This window comes from Labrus mixtus, chromosome 19, assembly GCF_963584025.1.
Source record: "Labrus mixtus chromosome 19, fLabMix1.1, whole genome shotgun sequence".
Lineage (NCBI taxonomy): Eukaryota > Metazoa > Chordata > Actinopteri > Labriformes > Labridae > Labrus > Labrus mixtus.
This window is the reverse complement of record NC_083630.1, coordinates 19383210-19399987: the sequence shown is the minus strand read 5'-3', so window position 1 is coordinate 19399987 and position 16778 is coordinate 19383210. Positions and strand designations below refer to the sequence as shown.

The 16778-nt window shown below is 42.5% G+C and overlaps 1 protein-coding gene across 1 annotated transcript in view; it reads left to right on the top strand.

The window, feature by feature from the left end:
* The first annotated feature begins 2275 nt into the window (after positions 1 to 2275).
* Positions 2276 to 16778, top strand: part of LOC132994329 (cadherin-7-like) — a 102034-nt gene continuing 87531 nt past the window's right edge. Inside the window, exons 1-2 of the mRNA XM_061064609.1 lie at positions 2276 to 2535; positions 7235 to 7828. Coding sequence (XP_060920592.1) covers positions 7589 to 7828 — 240 coding nt within the window. The 5' untranslated portion in view covers positions 2276 to 2535; positions 7235 to 7588. The remainder of the gene's footprint in view (positions 2536 to 7234; positions 7829 to 16778) is intronic.

Sequence of the window (16778 nt, the reverse complement as noted above, 5' to 3'; positions counted from 1 at the left end):
TAAAAAAACAAAAAAACTTAAAAGGAATGATGATGATGAAAGAAAGCTACGGATGAACAGAATTCTAAGTAAAATATTTAATTAACATCAGATTAGTAAATTGGCTGGTTAAAAATAAAAGCTGTAACTTTATTCAGTGAGTAGATTACATGGCTCAGTGGGGAAAAAAATATAAACATTAAGCTAGCTAAAATGTCCTTTAGCCTAGAACAAATATAAACCTGTCAAAGCCAACTCAAACATTGAGTTCATCCAAGTGAAAAAATTACACTTCACAGATAAAATATTCATCTGTATTCATCTGTATAAGTGTTGCATGTGGTGTCAGTAAAGGTGTCGGCTAAACTTCATTTGATTGTGTTAAAGCAATATTCACATAACTAAACGCTCGCTGAGATTCAGAGTATGGTGGCTAATATTATGCTAACACGATTATTCTTGGAGGTCATGTGTTATTAATGCTCCATAAGCTGCTACAGTCTCCCTGCGCTGTTTTCTTGTTAGTCTGTGAACAAAGAGACCCATCAAGCGGCCGTGTCACGGGGGAGCAGATAACAGTAGACCAGGTGAGCGGAGGTCAGAGCATCCTGATGAAGGGAGGTGGGGTTGGAAGGGGGTGGAGGAGGTGTAATGGAGGCTGTGGCGGTTAAATGCCGGGGCCGGCCGTGTGTTCCTCAGGGAGCGGTGCGCGGGCCACATCACCTCGGGCATCTCCTGACCGCACGTGATTGATGGGGAAGAGCTGACGAGCCGGGCTCCCAATGTCACTCTCCAATTAAATAACTCTCACCGCTGAACTGCAGCCTCCCCCCTCCTCCTCCTGCTGCACCTCCCTCTTCTCCTCCCGTTCACCTCTCCTTCTATTATCCCACACCCACTCTCCCTCTGTACTCCGTATCCCTTTAACTTCAGTCCAGCTTTCTTTGCCCTCTTACCTTTTATCTCTTACGCATTAGGTCCCCTTTCTTTAGCTTCTTTCTCTTTACCTCCACCGTTATTCTATCCCCCTTCCCCCTGGTTTACTTTGGGCTAATTTCCACCTCCCCATTGTCCTGTGCCTCTAATTTCAGCTTTGCTAACTGCTCTTCCAGGTATGACAGACAGAGGCTGCTCTTTCTATTAGTTTGGGTCATTGCTCCCTTCCTAAATGACAGAGCAGAGAAGACAAAGGGAGCTGCGCTGCTGAAATGAATCTGTCTGTAGAATGCAAATAGCAAGGAGAAAAACACACACACTATTATCCTTGGGTGACTCATGAGCCGGGTTTAAATAAATGTAGCGTTCTCTAATATAAGAGAAAGGTGTTAGACTATAAATAAAACACACAACTCCAAAGAGTTCAAGCTGTTTACACTGACAAGACTTTAAGATATTAGTGGTATTCTTTGGAAGTGCATGAATTTTTGCACGAGATAGTGGTGCATGCTGCTGTTTACTGGCTCTAATTAGGAAGGTAACTAATGCTGGTTGGTGGAGTTGCATTAGTTTGGAGAGGGCAGACCCATGCTGCAATTTTCTGTCACAACAGAGGCTCGGTTTGCAGCTAATTGGAAGAAAACAAACAGAAAGTGGAGGTTAAATGTACGCTTTCTCAAAATAAGGGAATGTGAAAACTTGGGAAGTAAGAATGAAATGTAAACACAAATGAAAGGAACCTTGATTTCTCTTTTCATTAAAATAAATAAAGTGACTTGTAAGCTTTAATTAATTCTCAAGGTGAAGTGGGGAGGGTTGCGTTCCTCTCCGTGCTTGAAGGTGTCAAGAATTTCGTATTGATTTCTCTGCTCACAAGCAAACGCAATCATTTACCAGTACACATGCCATCTGCAGCCAAAAAACTTGGCAGGTTTGGGAAAATTCGGCTCTTCTTTCTATGTGCCAAAAGCGCTGCGTGTGTTATTTTGGCTCCCTCAGCACCAACTTATTTTGGTCAAACTCTTTTCGATAGGCTCTCTCCTCTTCTCTCCATCTTCAGTCAGAGAGGGTTTGGCTCAGATGAGAGCGTTTTTTCTTTTCCTTTTTTTTCCCCGAGTCCGGTGCTCCTCGCTGCTGCGCGTCCCCTGTTGCCTATTTTAAGTTAGAGAGAGATAGATACATACACCCAGAAGCCTGCAGCTGGGGTTCCCTGCACGGAGGCGGCACTGCGCAGGATTTACGGAGAAAGAGAGGGAGACAGGGGGATAGAGAGAGAGCGAGCGAAAGAGAGAGAGAGAGAGAGAGAGAGAGAGAGAGAGAGAGAGAGAGAGGAGAGAGAGAGAGAGAGAGAGAGAGAGAGAGGGGGTGGGGGGGTGATCAGACTTGCTACATCCCTGCCAAGGGTGAGAGCATTTTACGCGCGATCCAGCCACCGATCTCCAGCAGCACTCCTCTTCCATCAGGACTAATTTCACCATGAAAACTTTCAAAGTCTCATTCTGACAGACGCGGACGATTTTTCTCTCTGTGATTCGTGAGGGGAGGAAAAACAAAAAGGCACAACTTTTAGCAGCAGACACCATCTGCGCGGAGGTTGAAGTTATTCCATCTTCTTTTTTGGTGAGTAAGTCGGATGGATTTTTTGCTGCGAAATCATGTCCCGAGTTTGTTTTTCCACATCCCCACAATGAATTGCAGATAATTCATGCGCTGCTTAGGTATTCTGTGCATTTTTTTTTTTTGTGTCCCGTCGCTTATTTTGTGATTAGTATTCCGTGGACACAGGTTTCCTGCGGCGGTCGCTCACAGAGATTTTTAGTGTCGGTGTTTCCTGTGAGCTGTCTGACTCCCATCATGCGCTTATTCTCCACCGTCTACTCTCCTCTTCCGCTTTAAAGTTCTGGCATGTGTAATCGATCTGTGTTAATGATTCCTGCTTTTTTTTTAAATTTTTTATTAGACAAACGTCTCAAATCGATTGGGAACAGGTGCGTCTTGTGAACTTTTTCCCCCCCTCTGCATTGTGCAGGTGTTGACAGCTAATGCGCAATGATTGATACTTAACAGCAGGGTCAAAGCTGTCAGGTCGAGATGGCCAGAGGGTTCCTGCTGATTTACACTGCAATGAGGCAATTGTCAGAGAGACCTGGGCTGCAAAAAATCTCTCGCTTTTTCCTTAAAGTTACAGGGAAAGAAAACTGCAAGTAAGGTCTGAAAAAAAAAAAAAACCCGTATTGAACTTCTTTCAATAAAGACATGAATTAAGATGTTTTAGAAGGAAAAGCTGCTCTGTGGCAGGTCAGTGTACACCCACATGTTTCGAGGAAAGCCATGAAACTAATGACTGCAGTGGGAGCAACTGCAAGCTGAATGTTCCTCTTTGTTTTAGGACAAACAGAAGATGACACATGGATCAATAGAGAATAAAATGACTTATTAAGGTGGATTTTTTTTTTTTCCCCTGCAGTGCAAGTTTATCTTGGAGTCAGATCAGGCTTTAGTGGAGCTTGCAGGTGCAGGTAAATTTGTCTCCCTTGTTGGTGCATGATTAAAAACATACAGATTAAATAAATACAAATAAAAGTAAACCGACGAGACTGAATTACGCAAAATGCATCAAATTCAGAGATTTCTGCCTTTCCAAAACCACAAACTGTCCTGTGTCCTGCGAGCCCTGCAGGCTTCACAGCAAGTGGATTATGATATAGTTTTGTGCACAAGCCATCAGCAGCATTTATGAATTATATCATGTGGCTGCAGGACAGAAAAAGGGAGATATTTTCCTTGTTGTGGATGTCGAGGTCTCGGTTTAAAGACTTTTTAATGCAAAGATTTAAAAAATACTTTCATTAAAAAATGCGTTAAATTACTTTTTTTTTTTTCTTTATTCAGGGAAACAACACTTTCAACATGACTCTTAAGTTCAGGACGTAATGTGTACATTTTCTATCACCCTTTTGTCGTCTTGTGGACACAGTGGCTCCTCATGCAGCATTAGAGGTTGAACAAATAAGACAAACGTTAACATGTGTATTGGACTCTATGAGGCCTCTGATTGAACCCTCAACAGATGTTCGGGTTGTCTCGGTTTTTTTTATGCTGCAAGTGAACGTACGCTCCCTTGAATTTCAAATGAATCCATGTAGGGTCCTAGAAACATGTGAGCGGAAGAGTTCAACCAGAGGACTCAGGTTCAAACTCCTGTGTCAGCACGAGTCCTGTCTGTGTGCACTGTGAACATCCTTGAAGACCTCTGCCTATAGGTCGCGTTGTTGTTGTTGTTGTCTCTCTTTGTGGTTGACCCTGTGCTCGGGGAAAAACAACGACAGACGTTCCTGGAATGATCAGATTTTTCTGCTCATATGCATGGCTTTTTAAATGAAGAAAAGGGGGATTCAGATGCCACTTAAACGCATATAAAGCCTCATCTTTAGGCTTTTTTTTTTCCTCTCTCCAGCAAATGACTCAAAATGACGGCGAGTCTATAATAAAGCATCGACAGCCTTTATGAAGCGTCTCAAAGCATAATTAACTTACGAGCGCAGCAGTTTGTGTTGTTTACTCTGGCCCACGAGTGAGGACACGTACACAATGATCGAGGAGAATATGGATCAGGGGAAGCGTGTGATTGGTTAGCGAGCTCTGTAGCACTGGTAATCCTGTTGTGAGACTGGCAAATGGGATTAGAAACACAGCGTGTGTAAGAGAAGACACAGCCCGGGGATGACTGCGAGGCTTTTTACATTCACGGCTTTATCTCACATTTTCACTTAATTTTGGCGTCTTCGCCTTGACACCCCGGCCCAGAGACAAGTCGCTGCTCTCCACAGGAAGTCAAGTGTGGACTTTTTTTTTTTTTTTGGGGGGGGGGGGGGGGGGCATTTTTGGTCTTGCAACAGTGCCAGAAGATGATATTTTGTGGCTGAGATTTGAATATTTTGAAGAAGAGAGTTTCTGCCGGCTGGAAAACCAAGTGAAGCATTTCGAGGATTTGGCAGCCAAACACTGCCAGAGCCTAAAGTTAGACGAGTGTAACTGCCTTCAAATGAAGCATAATAGACAGTTTAATATCTGCACAATGACTTTTTTTTTTCCCCTCCAGTTGGCCCCTTTTTTCTTTTGCTATTTCCCTCAGTCAGTCATCACAGCTCACAGACATCAGGCCTCGTTGTAAAACAACTCCCAGTGAGCGAGATAATCCATCACAGGAACACACGACCCCCTTCGTTTGTTTCCCACCCTGAAGTTTTAATTCCTCTCTCTCTCTCTCTCTCTTTGTCACTCCATTGTGGCTCGAGTCGAGTGTTTTCACATCACTCTGCTTACTGTCAATCACCCGACACCGACAGGAGGAAGAAACGAGGAAAGAAGTCTCTCGTCACATCCATCTCTTTGTATTTGTGTGTCTCTAGTGGCTCATTTCAAGCTAAATTAATTTCTAAACTGATTAATAATTAAAATATATTAGAAAAAAAACCAGATCTCCCTGCAGCATGAATTACTTAATAATACAGACGAATCAGCTAGACAGTAAATCACTACAAACTCATTTCATAACAAGCCAATATCGGCCTTATTGAGCACGCTGCAACCACATTAGCGTAATCTCAGTCCTGTATCTGACTCCCATCTCCTCCAGTGCGAGGGGGTTAAGTGAAAGGAGAGGCAGCTTCACTGGACCGCTCGGCTCAAACTGACCCTGCATGCGCCGATTTTTTTTTTCTCTCTTCCCCCCCCCCCCCCCCCAAAAAAAAAAAAAACACCGCTGCAACCTGCCTCTACAAGTCGTGCTGCCCCGCAGCCAGATCTGCTCCACTTTCCACCTCGGCCGTTAAATTGTCATGCAGAGGCTGTGACTTTGGATGTGTTTGTCTGTGCAGGTTCACGTGTCGCAGGCTCAACGTGTGAGGTTATTGTCTTCTAGGGGGAAGGCACGAACGCAGCTCTGTGTCTTCTTTGAGAAGTTCGCCTCGTAGGGGTTTGGTTGCTTTTTCGCACCTTGAAAGCAGGAACTAAGCATTATTAAAAAGTATTCTTTTAGTAAACACCTCTTATACTTCGGATGTTTTCCACACACAGCGAGGTGTCTGCAGAGGTGACAATCCATGTTGTTGGGATTTGCATGGTGCTAATTATTAGCACTAGGTTATGAACAGCTAATCACTTCCACAGGATGTGTGCGGTGCTGTTTTTATTTTTGCTGTCGGGGGTTGGAAGGAGGAAGTACAATGAGAGCTGGAGAAAGCGTGTGGGAAGAAAAGAGGTCACTTTATGCCAAAGCAATTACCTTCCTCGCGCAGGGCCCTGCCAATATTTAGCGTGGAGGAGAGAGGAAGAGAGGTCAAAGAGGGGGGGGAATAAAGAAACGTGCAGTCAAGTGTTTTCGTTTTTCTCAACGTCTGCTTCGAGAAGAGCTCATGATGAAGTTAGAAATTTGTGAGTCAGAATCTTCCCAAAATGTTGCATGAATTTCCTCGTGCGCACAGCTTAAGCGAGAACAGGGTAGATTCATTGTTACGTATCAGATTAGACGGCGGTATTATGAAGTTTCTGTAATTGCTCAACCGCTCAGCACTGCCGGGATGTGTTGTGACACAAAGAACATTATCTGTCAGCGGATGCTTTTCTCTGCTTTGACACGTCTTTATGTACCGGCATCTTGGGGGATCTGTCATGGTGGAGAGACAGAATCCCCCCCCTCCCCTCCCCCCTTGTATGTGCACGGCCCGGCGAACAGACTGCTGGGAGTAGAGGTCAGCAGCGCCTGGGCCATCACGCTGCTGACAGCTCAGATTTATTTTTAATCTCGGGTGATGAGAGCTCGCCACACAGATCATGTGGCTTGTTAGCGTTGAGTGGTGAGCCCCGGCACCATCGTGCTATGATCTTATACAAAGAAAATGTGACAAAATAATGACCTTGGACGAGGTAATGCTCGGATAATTGGGAGGCAGACAGGAAGGCGTTTTGATTGTTATTCCCGGAGTGAAATGTTCATTGAAAAGTCAGGTCATTCCTCCTCTGTTTCACCCTTATCAACACCTCTGACCTCTCCACAAGTGAAGGACATTCTGTCGATTGTGTTTAACTTATTTACCCTCCACTCATTTTTGACCAATTTCTTTATGATTGCTGGAAAAAAAAAATGTCATTATCGTTGCATCAGCAAGCACATTACTCGCTGTCTAAAGTGACTGCGGTCACACAGGCAATTTTGCTGACAGTACTTTCTCCCTTCTCTCCCCTATGTCTTTGTCTCTCTATTTTCTTCCTCTCTCTCCGCCTCTCCATCTATCTGTCTCTCTCTCTTTTCTGATAGGTGCCAATTATACAGGCTGAGTGTCGAAGCCGGCCCCGGTCGCCGCTGACCCCGTTGGCCACCTTTAATGTCAACTCCTCGGCTCCTAAGTGAAGGGAATTACCCCACTCTTAGTCTCCAATCAGGGAAAAAAGAAGAAGAAGAGCAACACAGCAAAATGCAGAGCTTGACTCTTCTGCAGCGGGTCTGACTGCTCTTGCTGTGTACTGAAGCACAGGGTCAGGACTGTGTGGATAAAAAAAAAAAAAAAACCCAGAGGGTTTTGACATTTCAGCCTCACTGTCTTTTTTTAGTGTTCGTTCCTCTTCTGGCCTCGCTTCTTTTTTTTTTTTTTTTCTTTTGGAGTGCGCCCAGATGATGGGGTGGTGTCGCTCAGGCGTGTGCAGAGCCCTGGCTCTCTTGGCGCTCCTGTTCCCCCTGCGGGAGATGGGGGGCTGCTGGGGGCTGAATCCCGGCTCTGGGGATCTGGAGAACTCCCAGCACTCTGATCCAGACCCCTGGGAGGTCCTGCACAGGCACAGACGCAGCTGGGTATGGAACCAGTTCTTCGTATTGGAGGAGTACACGGGAAATGAGCCGCTCTACGTTGGCAAGGTAAGTGATCTGTGACTGTTAATGGAGCAGCATTAGCACGGCTTGATGTGCCGCTATATGCACAGGAAACTGATGCACCCAACACCCCCAACATGCCCTATCCCTGCAGATCCAGCTCCTGGTTTAATGTTCCTGTACAGTGAAACACATATCAATAACCTCTTAGCATAATGACCTACAAAATCTAGGACACAGAAGTGTTTTATGGAGTTGCATATATTCCCAGCGCCCTATATAAAGTGTTAAACAAATGAAAGCAGCAGACACAGACAGTGTAGGAAGGAAAGTATCCTGTGTTTTATTCCATCAAGGCTGAAGTACGTGCTTGTACAAATGTGCGGTTTGAGTTTAGAGGACGACGTGCGACGTGACAAGGTAATTTGCATCGCAATCATTCCCGCCGAAAAAGGTGCAGATTACTCAAATGTGTCTTTGTAGAGTAGGTGTTCTGCCCGGGCACAAGCCGATAGATCAAAGTAATGCATGTTTTGGCAGATAAACAAGTTTGCAACCCTCCCAATGACACAAATGGCAGAGTTAACGCGGGGCTACGTCGACAGAGTGACTGATGGTGCTTTTGTGAGATACTGTAACGCCGCCTTTTCTATTATGCATGACTTTCCCCCTCAGGTGAGCGTGTACGCAGACCACAGCAGGATGCACTTCACTTACATGAAGGAAGGAATACAACAGCTTAGAAAAAGTCAACGGGTACAGAACCTGCAGTGGACTTCATCATTTAAAGCAACTCTAGGTGCTGAAGTGAACATTAATAAGATGATAACAGCATGTTTATTAAACGTGTTAGAAACGGTTCTAACATGTTTATAAAAGGGTAATTAATGCCTTATTACAAAAAGAACGACATATCTATCAGTAGGCAATAATAAAGCCACAGATCAAGATTATTCGGCCATCGTTAAAGATTTACTTCAGGGGGTCGTTGTTTGCATCTAAGAAATAATTGAAGTTAGCAGGATGGACTCGGTGTGCAAGTGGTTGCCATGGCTTCTGCTTCTTCCTGGTGCTTTATGGCAGATCTGGTACCCAACTCTGTTCAAACTGCCACCTGCTGTATCAGACTGTGTACATACCTAAGTGTTCTCGGGTACTGAACGATGTTACTAATGTGAACGCAGACCAGCGAGGGAGAGAGAGAGAGAGGGAAGGGGGGGGGGGGGGGGGGGGGGGAGCATTCATACTCGGGCACGGGTGCATAACAATCCTGCATAATGTGAAAACACCTCAAAATGCACTCAAGCACAGCACTTAAATATAGCACCTTTATAATTGAACCTAGTTACAGTCCACCAGTTGAAGCGTGGGGTGACACAGCTGTCAACAATAGAGGTAGACCAGCAAATTTATTTTTTCATTGAAATAGAGTGGATGTAAAGTTGAATAAAATGTAAAAACAACCATCTAAAAACCTTCTTCAATTTTTCCTCCCTGCTTCGGAAACGTGCCTATCACTACTACTACTACTTCTATTTTTATAAATGGTTTCGTAAAAAAAAAATGGTTGTTTGGCACCACACTTGTTTGGTGTACACAGAGCTTTCAGCACCACCGTTTGAATGGACAGCTCCTGCCTGTTATAGCCGGCTCTGGTTTGTGCAGCGAAGGGGGCCAGATGGGTCTCGGATTGGTCTCTAGATCCCTGTTATCTTGGAGAATTTTCTGGTCTTATTATTAAATTAGTTTTCATCTTTTCGCTCATCTGCAGGATAATCACTCTCATCTGCATGTATTTGCCGGGTCTGCTCTCACAAGCCCATTTCCTTGCTGTCTCTGAACTGGATTAGCGTCTCCAGCTGGAATTAGGATACATTTCACTGTCCTATTGTTCTCCTTCTCTGTTTTTGCCAGAGGGCTGTCGGCGGAGAGCTTCAAATCAGAATGAGCCTTTTTTTTTCTGTGACACAGCCGGAGTTCAGATAAAGGTCATTTCTTGTCCGAGCGTCCCCAGCTTCTTAGACGCTGTCTTGTCTCATCTGTTTGTCCCCAAATATCTACTAAATCTGCCTCTTTTAGGCAAGCATTTCTGCTTGTGAACATCTGTTTTCTGTTTGGGATGTCATGTCCTTGTCTCGCGTGTGTTGCCAGTTTGAAAGTTACAGAAGGAAAACCAGTACAGAGTGGAGAGAATTTGGAGTGCCTCTTTTCTTTTACACATGCTTGTGTATGATTGCTTTTCTTGTTAGTAAATCCCAAAGGATGTGAGCGAGCTGATTACTTATTCATAGATGTGTGGAGATCTGCTTATCCACATGGAATATACACAAACTCATTTGCAAACCTCTTTTTTTTTTTTTTCCCCTTACAGGTACGCGTTTTATTTCTTCACATTTGTGCGTTGATTGATCTTTATTCTGTCTGGCATTCGAAGCCATCCTTCTCAGCGTGCATTTGCAGATATCATGTAAAAAAAAAAAAGAAGCACATCAGGCTTCATCTTTACATCTGACCCCGTGCCCCAGTTCAATCCAAACATTTTAGAGATTTGAAAAATCAGATGCATTTTCTCCCCTCGGGCGAGCGCGGGCTGCCCTGGGAGCTTTGTGAAGCTGTCACATTATTTGTTCCCTGAGATCGTAGTTGTCATATAGTGTGTGTTTGCTTGCTATCACAAGGGCACGCTGTGAACAGTCCAAGTGGGACACTCTGACCTCAGTTTGAGCGACACGGAAGGTCCTGCCATGTCAGGAAAATGACCTGACGAGAAATGAATGCTTTATGTAGCTTCTGCAAAAAAAAACAAAAAAAACAAGACATGCAGCTGAAGCTCGTTTTTTCATACTCAGCTGTAAAAAATTTCAGCAGGTGACGACATGAGCAGTAATTGCTTTAGACAGAAGCTTCTATTATGACAAACAATAGGAATCTGTGTCCAAACAATGGCGCAGCCGCTGCACATTTTGGTCATTTATTTGGCCTGGAAGCAAAGGGGAAACATGATATAGTTGGGTGGAAAATGGAAAGTCATCACTTTGGCCTCCTTGCTCCCTTTGAATCTGCAGTCTGCTTTGCTTTAATGCATTCTGTCAGATTCCGAATTTCACAACCAAATGTCTCATTATGCCTTGGCACCGTGCCTCGGGAAAGTGTACTGGCCTGGAATCAGCTGCAGTCACATCAAGCGGGTGGAAACATACATTAAAGAAGCCCCTAAACTGCACAGCCTTCTGCTGTAAATTGATGACGCTTGTATTTGAACAAGCGAGCACGCTGCAGCAGCTCATCCGCTTAACAAACACTTACTGGTAAACATGTTGTGATCATTTTTCTCTGCGGTGTTCATATGACTAAATATTTGCAAGTGAATTAATCTGTAGCGCCAGCTGACTTGGACACGTTAGCAGGCGTTCAAAAGTCAGGTTTGGATCTGGATTTTGTCAAGTAAGTCTAAATCTAAGCTATATACTTTTGCTTTTTCTTTTTTTTGGGGGGGGGGGGGGGGGGGGGGGGGTTTAGGCCTTTCTTGTAGAGATAGGACAGTGGATAGAGTTGGAAATTAGGGACGAAGGAGTGGGGAATGACAATCTGGAAGGAGCAACGGGTCGGATTTGAATCCAGGACTACAGCCTCTGTACATGGGACGTGCGCCCTAATCACTCAGCCACCGGCGCTCCCTTACTTTGGCTTTTTCATCATTTTGTTGATCTTCAAAGTTAATGCAAATGTAAAACTGCAATCTCTACAACCTAGGCTACAAATTGTACAAGTCAATAAATACATGAAGTTGTGTCAATAAAGAAAAAAACAAAAAAACTTAAATTTTAATATGATTTAGTTGAATAAATACCAAATTATCCCCAAAATGTGTTAATATAAAAACATGTCTTAACACTCCAGACGTTCCTTGAACTCAGCATATCTTTTAAAAGATTTGAGAGCTATGATGATTTTTAAGAGAAAACTTTGTCATGAACTAAGGCTACGCAGGTTGTGTACGTCGTGCTATTTTAAATAGAGAGTGGCTGCACCATGCCACCTGTGTGTTTCCATCATACTTTACACTGCATGTAACATCATGTCAGATTCTATAGGATGTCAAAGCTTTTAGCTTCAGTATGCTTGTGTAAATCAGTGTAGTGATGAAAGATACAACAGAAAACTCAAAGTACTTGGTCTTTTTCGATTCTCTGATTTTTTTGAAATTTTCAAAATCCAAAACAAAAAACGCCAACCAGAATTTACATTTTTAGACACTTCAAATCCATTATTACCCCTTTACCTTTTCTGAAGATTATTTCCTTTTTAATATAGATGGAAATGGAAATAACAGGAGCAGAATGTACTGTTTCATACTGAAGCTTTTAGCTGCTTGAACTACTGACTCCCAGTTTGGCCTCAAACATGGTTCTCTCTTTGGGAGTGTTTTTGTAAATTGTACTTTTGTCTGTCTTTGTGTCTCCGTCTGTAACTTTGTGTTTTTGCTGCTGTTGAATAAAGGTTAAAAAAAAAAAAACGGTTATGGCAAAATAATAATGGTAACTTTATTTGTATAGCACCTTTAAAAGACAGATTTGCTTGACAGAAAAAGCACAGACAGGAAGTCAGGAACACAATAAACATCAACAGTCAGGCCAAACAGAGAGAAGTCTACAAAAACAATATAAATGCAAATAACAAAAATAAGAAAGATACAACAGGCAGGTCTCAAAAGGCAGTTCAAGCTGATGACAATGATATAAAAATGAGGGAGAAGAAGACGGCACGATCAATGATTGAGCAATGTGTTTTAACAATAGACAGAAGCCATAGCTCTCAAAAAGAATGAAGGCTGAAGATATGAAAGTTGTTTTTCTAGATGGATTTAAACACATTCGTTTAAACAATTATCGTCTACTAACTGGATGTTATGCTTAAGCGCACACAGAAACACCTCTAGCTGTTAAAGTTCTGATTCTGGATTGATTTGATCAGGATCATGTAAGGGCAGGAGATACAGATGACCAAAAGTCCAACAGGTTAAAAAACTGTTTTATTACTCAGGCCATCAAGCTTCTGAACTCTAATGATGACCCTGATGACTGAAGATGGGTTTAATTCTGCTTTTGATGATGGTTTTACAGACGTTTTTATACTAAAAATGTTGTATGGTTTTCACCTGGCTGCAAACCAAATTTCCCCTCAGGGACAATAAAGTTAAACGTTGAAAGTTGAAGTTGTCAAAACTAGAGTGAGATAAGTTCACAGAGGATTAAATTGCTTTAAACACTGGAATAGTTCCTTACACATTTGAAAGCTACAGTTGAAGATGTAGCTTTTTCATAGATCTGTTTATGTTCAGTGGACCGGAGACATTTGCAGCCCGTCAGGCAGAGTGCTCCTTCAGACAGACACGGCCCTTACGCTGAATCTTTTTTTTTCATACCTGTCTTCAGAATGGGCAGACGGACTAACCATCAGACTAATGGAAGGACCTATTTCACCTTATAATTCAGGCAGCATTAGCCAGGGCTCGACACATTTCCACCAATTTAAATAAAAGAAACTCAGGAAAGAGCATGGGGATAGAAAACGTCTCCAGAAGGAAGACTCGCTTATAGATTGCTTGTAAAATTTTACAGACATTGATTTATGTCAAACATTTGGAACAAAATAAGGAACAGGCGTTTCTTTTACACGGTGGCCATTTTCTTCTGACCTCATGCACAAGGTGAAAGGCTTAAATGTCGTCATGATGATGTACTGCAGTGTTCTACACCCCCATGTCACATTAACACGTAAAATGAAGACATTCATTCCTTATGCTATAAACACATTCATTTATAGAGGCAGCTGGTGCATTGTGTGCCAGGGTGGGCAACGTTTCTCACAGATGGACCAGGATGTAGCCTCTATCTTAGTTTGTTAGCTTGATGATGCAATGTATAATGAATGCCGAAAATGCTAACACAATTAGCATTGCATTACCTTAAGCAAGGCAAGTTTTAATTTTTAAGCACATTTAAGCAACAAGGTAATTCCAAATTGAAACTTAGGGAGCTATCTGTTTTACTTAAACTCTGCTATCCGCTATCCTCTGTCTCCACAGAGTTCAGGTTAGCATTCAACCACTTACCAGAATTTGAGACCTTATTGTTGTATCCTTATAATATCAAACGGTATCGTTAGCCTTCATCCACCTCCTACTTAATGTAAAAGTTTGCTAGGAATAGAAACTTTGTAATAGCCTGTAGTGTATGGTGTTGCGGGCGTTCAACCATTTCCTTAAAATTAGCTAGTTAGGAATTAGGCGCTCACTTATTACATTGTAGGCCTATAGCACTATCAAACAGTATTTCCAGCATTACCCCATTTCTGAGCTAATAATGTTTACCGAGAATGAGATTGTAGTAAGACATTTTGGATGCATTTGCATTTTCCACCCTCAGCCTGACGTTGGAGGAAAATGTGTTTATGTGCAACAAGTGGTGGATGATATTCATTGCTGCAATCATTAGACATTTTTATGAGCATGCATCACGAGTATAATTCCTGACCTGGTGGCAAGAACCTGGTGTTGTGCGTGACAGTAATTCAGTTTAATAATCAAACAATATGCATCATGGGCATGAGGGATGGTCTCACAGATAATTACCATGGAGCCAACATAACAGGGAAGTATGCAAGCTACTTCATTAGCATTCTATTAGGTGTACGCTGTCAAATGGGTTAGAATCATAGAGCACAGGGCACCGCTGCAAAGGTCAGTCTCAATAGCATCCACTCACACTCGCTGGTGCTGCAAACACATCGGCGCAGCTGGGGAGTAGTGAGAGCAGCGTGTTGAGCCGGGGAGGAGGGTGATTCAAGCTGACAGTGGGGACATCATACACACGGTACCCTGGGACAAGAGCTCACAGTTGGGGGGAGCTCATGAAGCATCCTGGGGGCCGCTGGGACAGTGGGAAAGCCTTTATCTGAGCCAAGGAATCAAAGAGGAGGAATACAGCAGTGTAAACTAGACCAGAGGGTAGTTATCAGCGGGGTGGGGGGAAAGGACAGAAGATGAGCATTGTTTACACTTGCACTGTCTCTCACATATTGGGCCAAGGCTGGTGTCAACACTTGCAGGGCCAGTTTTTAGATGAAGTCGAGTTAAGTCCAGAAGAAGGTCAGGGCAAAGTCAGGACATTGTGATGTAAACCGAATCTGGTTCAGGAGCAACACTTGCATTCAAATGTGCACAATAAAGAGCTCAGATACTGTCCCTGTGAATATGTACTGCATCTCCTATGACGGAGAAATTGAAGAGTCATTGTTTTCCCACCTTAAGAACAAATAACCACAGAAGGATCCTAGAAAAAAAAACTATTATTCAAATCTGTTGTATTTTCAGTACCCTACCATACTTCAACTTAACAAAAGTAGGAATTTACAGCCACACAAATTCTACATGTGTTGCAACAGGGGCTCCCACATGAGATATTTTGCAGATATTTTATCAATTGACAGCAAGGATGAAAACCTGTTTTTCACTTCCAACTTGTCAAATAGAGCAATTTGATCAGTGGTCCCAAAATTCAAACTAAGACCATAGCTACCCCGCTGAGTCAAGCTGGCAATAACAAATATGCAAAGTCCAGTTAGACTTTCCAATTAAAAAATAACAACATCTGTTTTGAAATCCAAAATATATCTTGCTGAGAAAAATGTCCTGTTTTTGCACTTTGGAAGTGCAACAGGAGTTTGTCAGTGGTCAACATTTGAAAAAAAAGTCAAAACTTTGCAAGACCTTAGCACATAAAAATACTTCCTATGAAGGAATGGCTGTGCACATGTATTTTACATTACTTTCTTACATACAACTTAAAGGAAGTCAACTGATAAAAATAAGTTAACATTGGTATATCTTGTTTTTCAATATGAAGTTGTTGAACATCCCTGTACCCAATCCTCCTGATTAGCTGTGTTCATACAACCAAACTGCATATGAACTATACCCAGTCACAAAGCATCTAGTACCTGAGAGCTGGGAAAACTGGGTTTGACCATGAATAGTTCCGGTCAAGTGCCAAATCAAAATACAGTTCTTTGCACTAAGGGGGTTGATTTGACTTTAAAACACTCACTGTTATTTTCAACTACATGGGCTGACTCGATTTCTAGTCAAAATAAATACACTCAAATTTTGTAATATGTCAAATTGAATCATTTTCATGATACGGTGCATTTCATGCCAGCCATACAATTAAAAATTTGTATACTTTGTTTACAGCATGTTTACCAGAGATAGGCAAGTGGTCTGGATCTCATGCAGTGATTTACTTCCTGTGTGTTTATCCTTATTGCACAAGTTGTTTGTCTTTTTTGCAAACTGAAGTTATTATTTACAGCTTGGATTAACTCACTCTCCCCCTGTCTCACCCCTCGGCTAGGTTCCTCAAATTTATGGCGCTCTGTTGATGGTTTGATAAAAACGGAAGGTAAATCATTGTGGCGTTTGGATGCACTGTATAAGATGAACACTTCTTGCAGCTAATAGTACTGTAACTTAATTAAATATTGAGGAAATATTGTGTGCAGAGGGGATTTAGAAATAGTTTGAAGTTGCTGTGTATTTTATTTCATGTTTTCTGTCTGTATTCACTTTTATGTGCCTTTTTTTCCCTGTCTCAATATGGGGTAGCTGAAGTTTCCTGAAGTGCTGATGTATTGGATTTTCAACATCCCCAACAGGTCTGATCTTGAATAATTCAAGGCAGGTCCTCAGCCTGTGCTGAGAGGGTAGACGTACTATGAATACACACAAAAGTTTTAGATCTCTCCATTTCCCCCCTACAAAGAGGATAACAGGTGGCCTGGAGAATATTGTGTTTGGTATCATTGTGATATCAAGCATTCTTCTCCATTTCAATGAATAATGTACGCATGGCAGGGCTTAACTGTGTACATGAAGTTCTTACCAAAGAGATGGATTTATTCTGCTTCTAGTTCATCTGAAAAGGTCCTGTAGTTT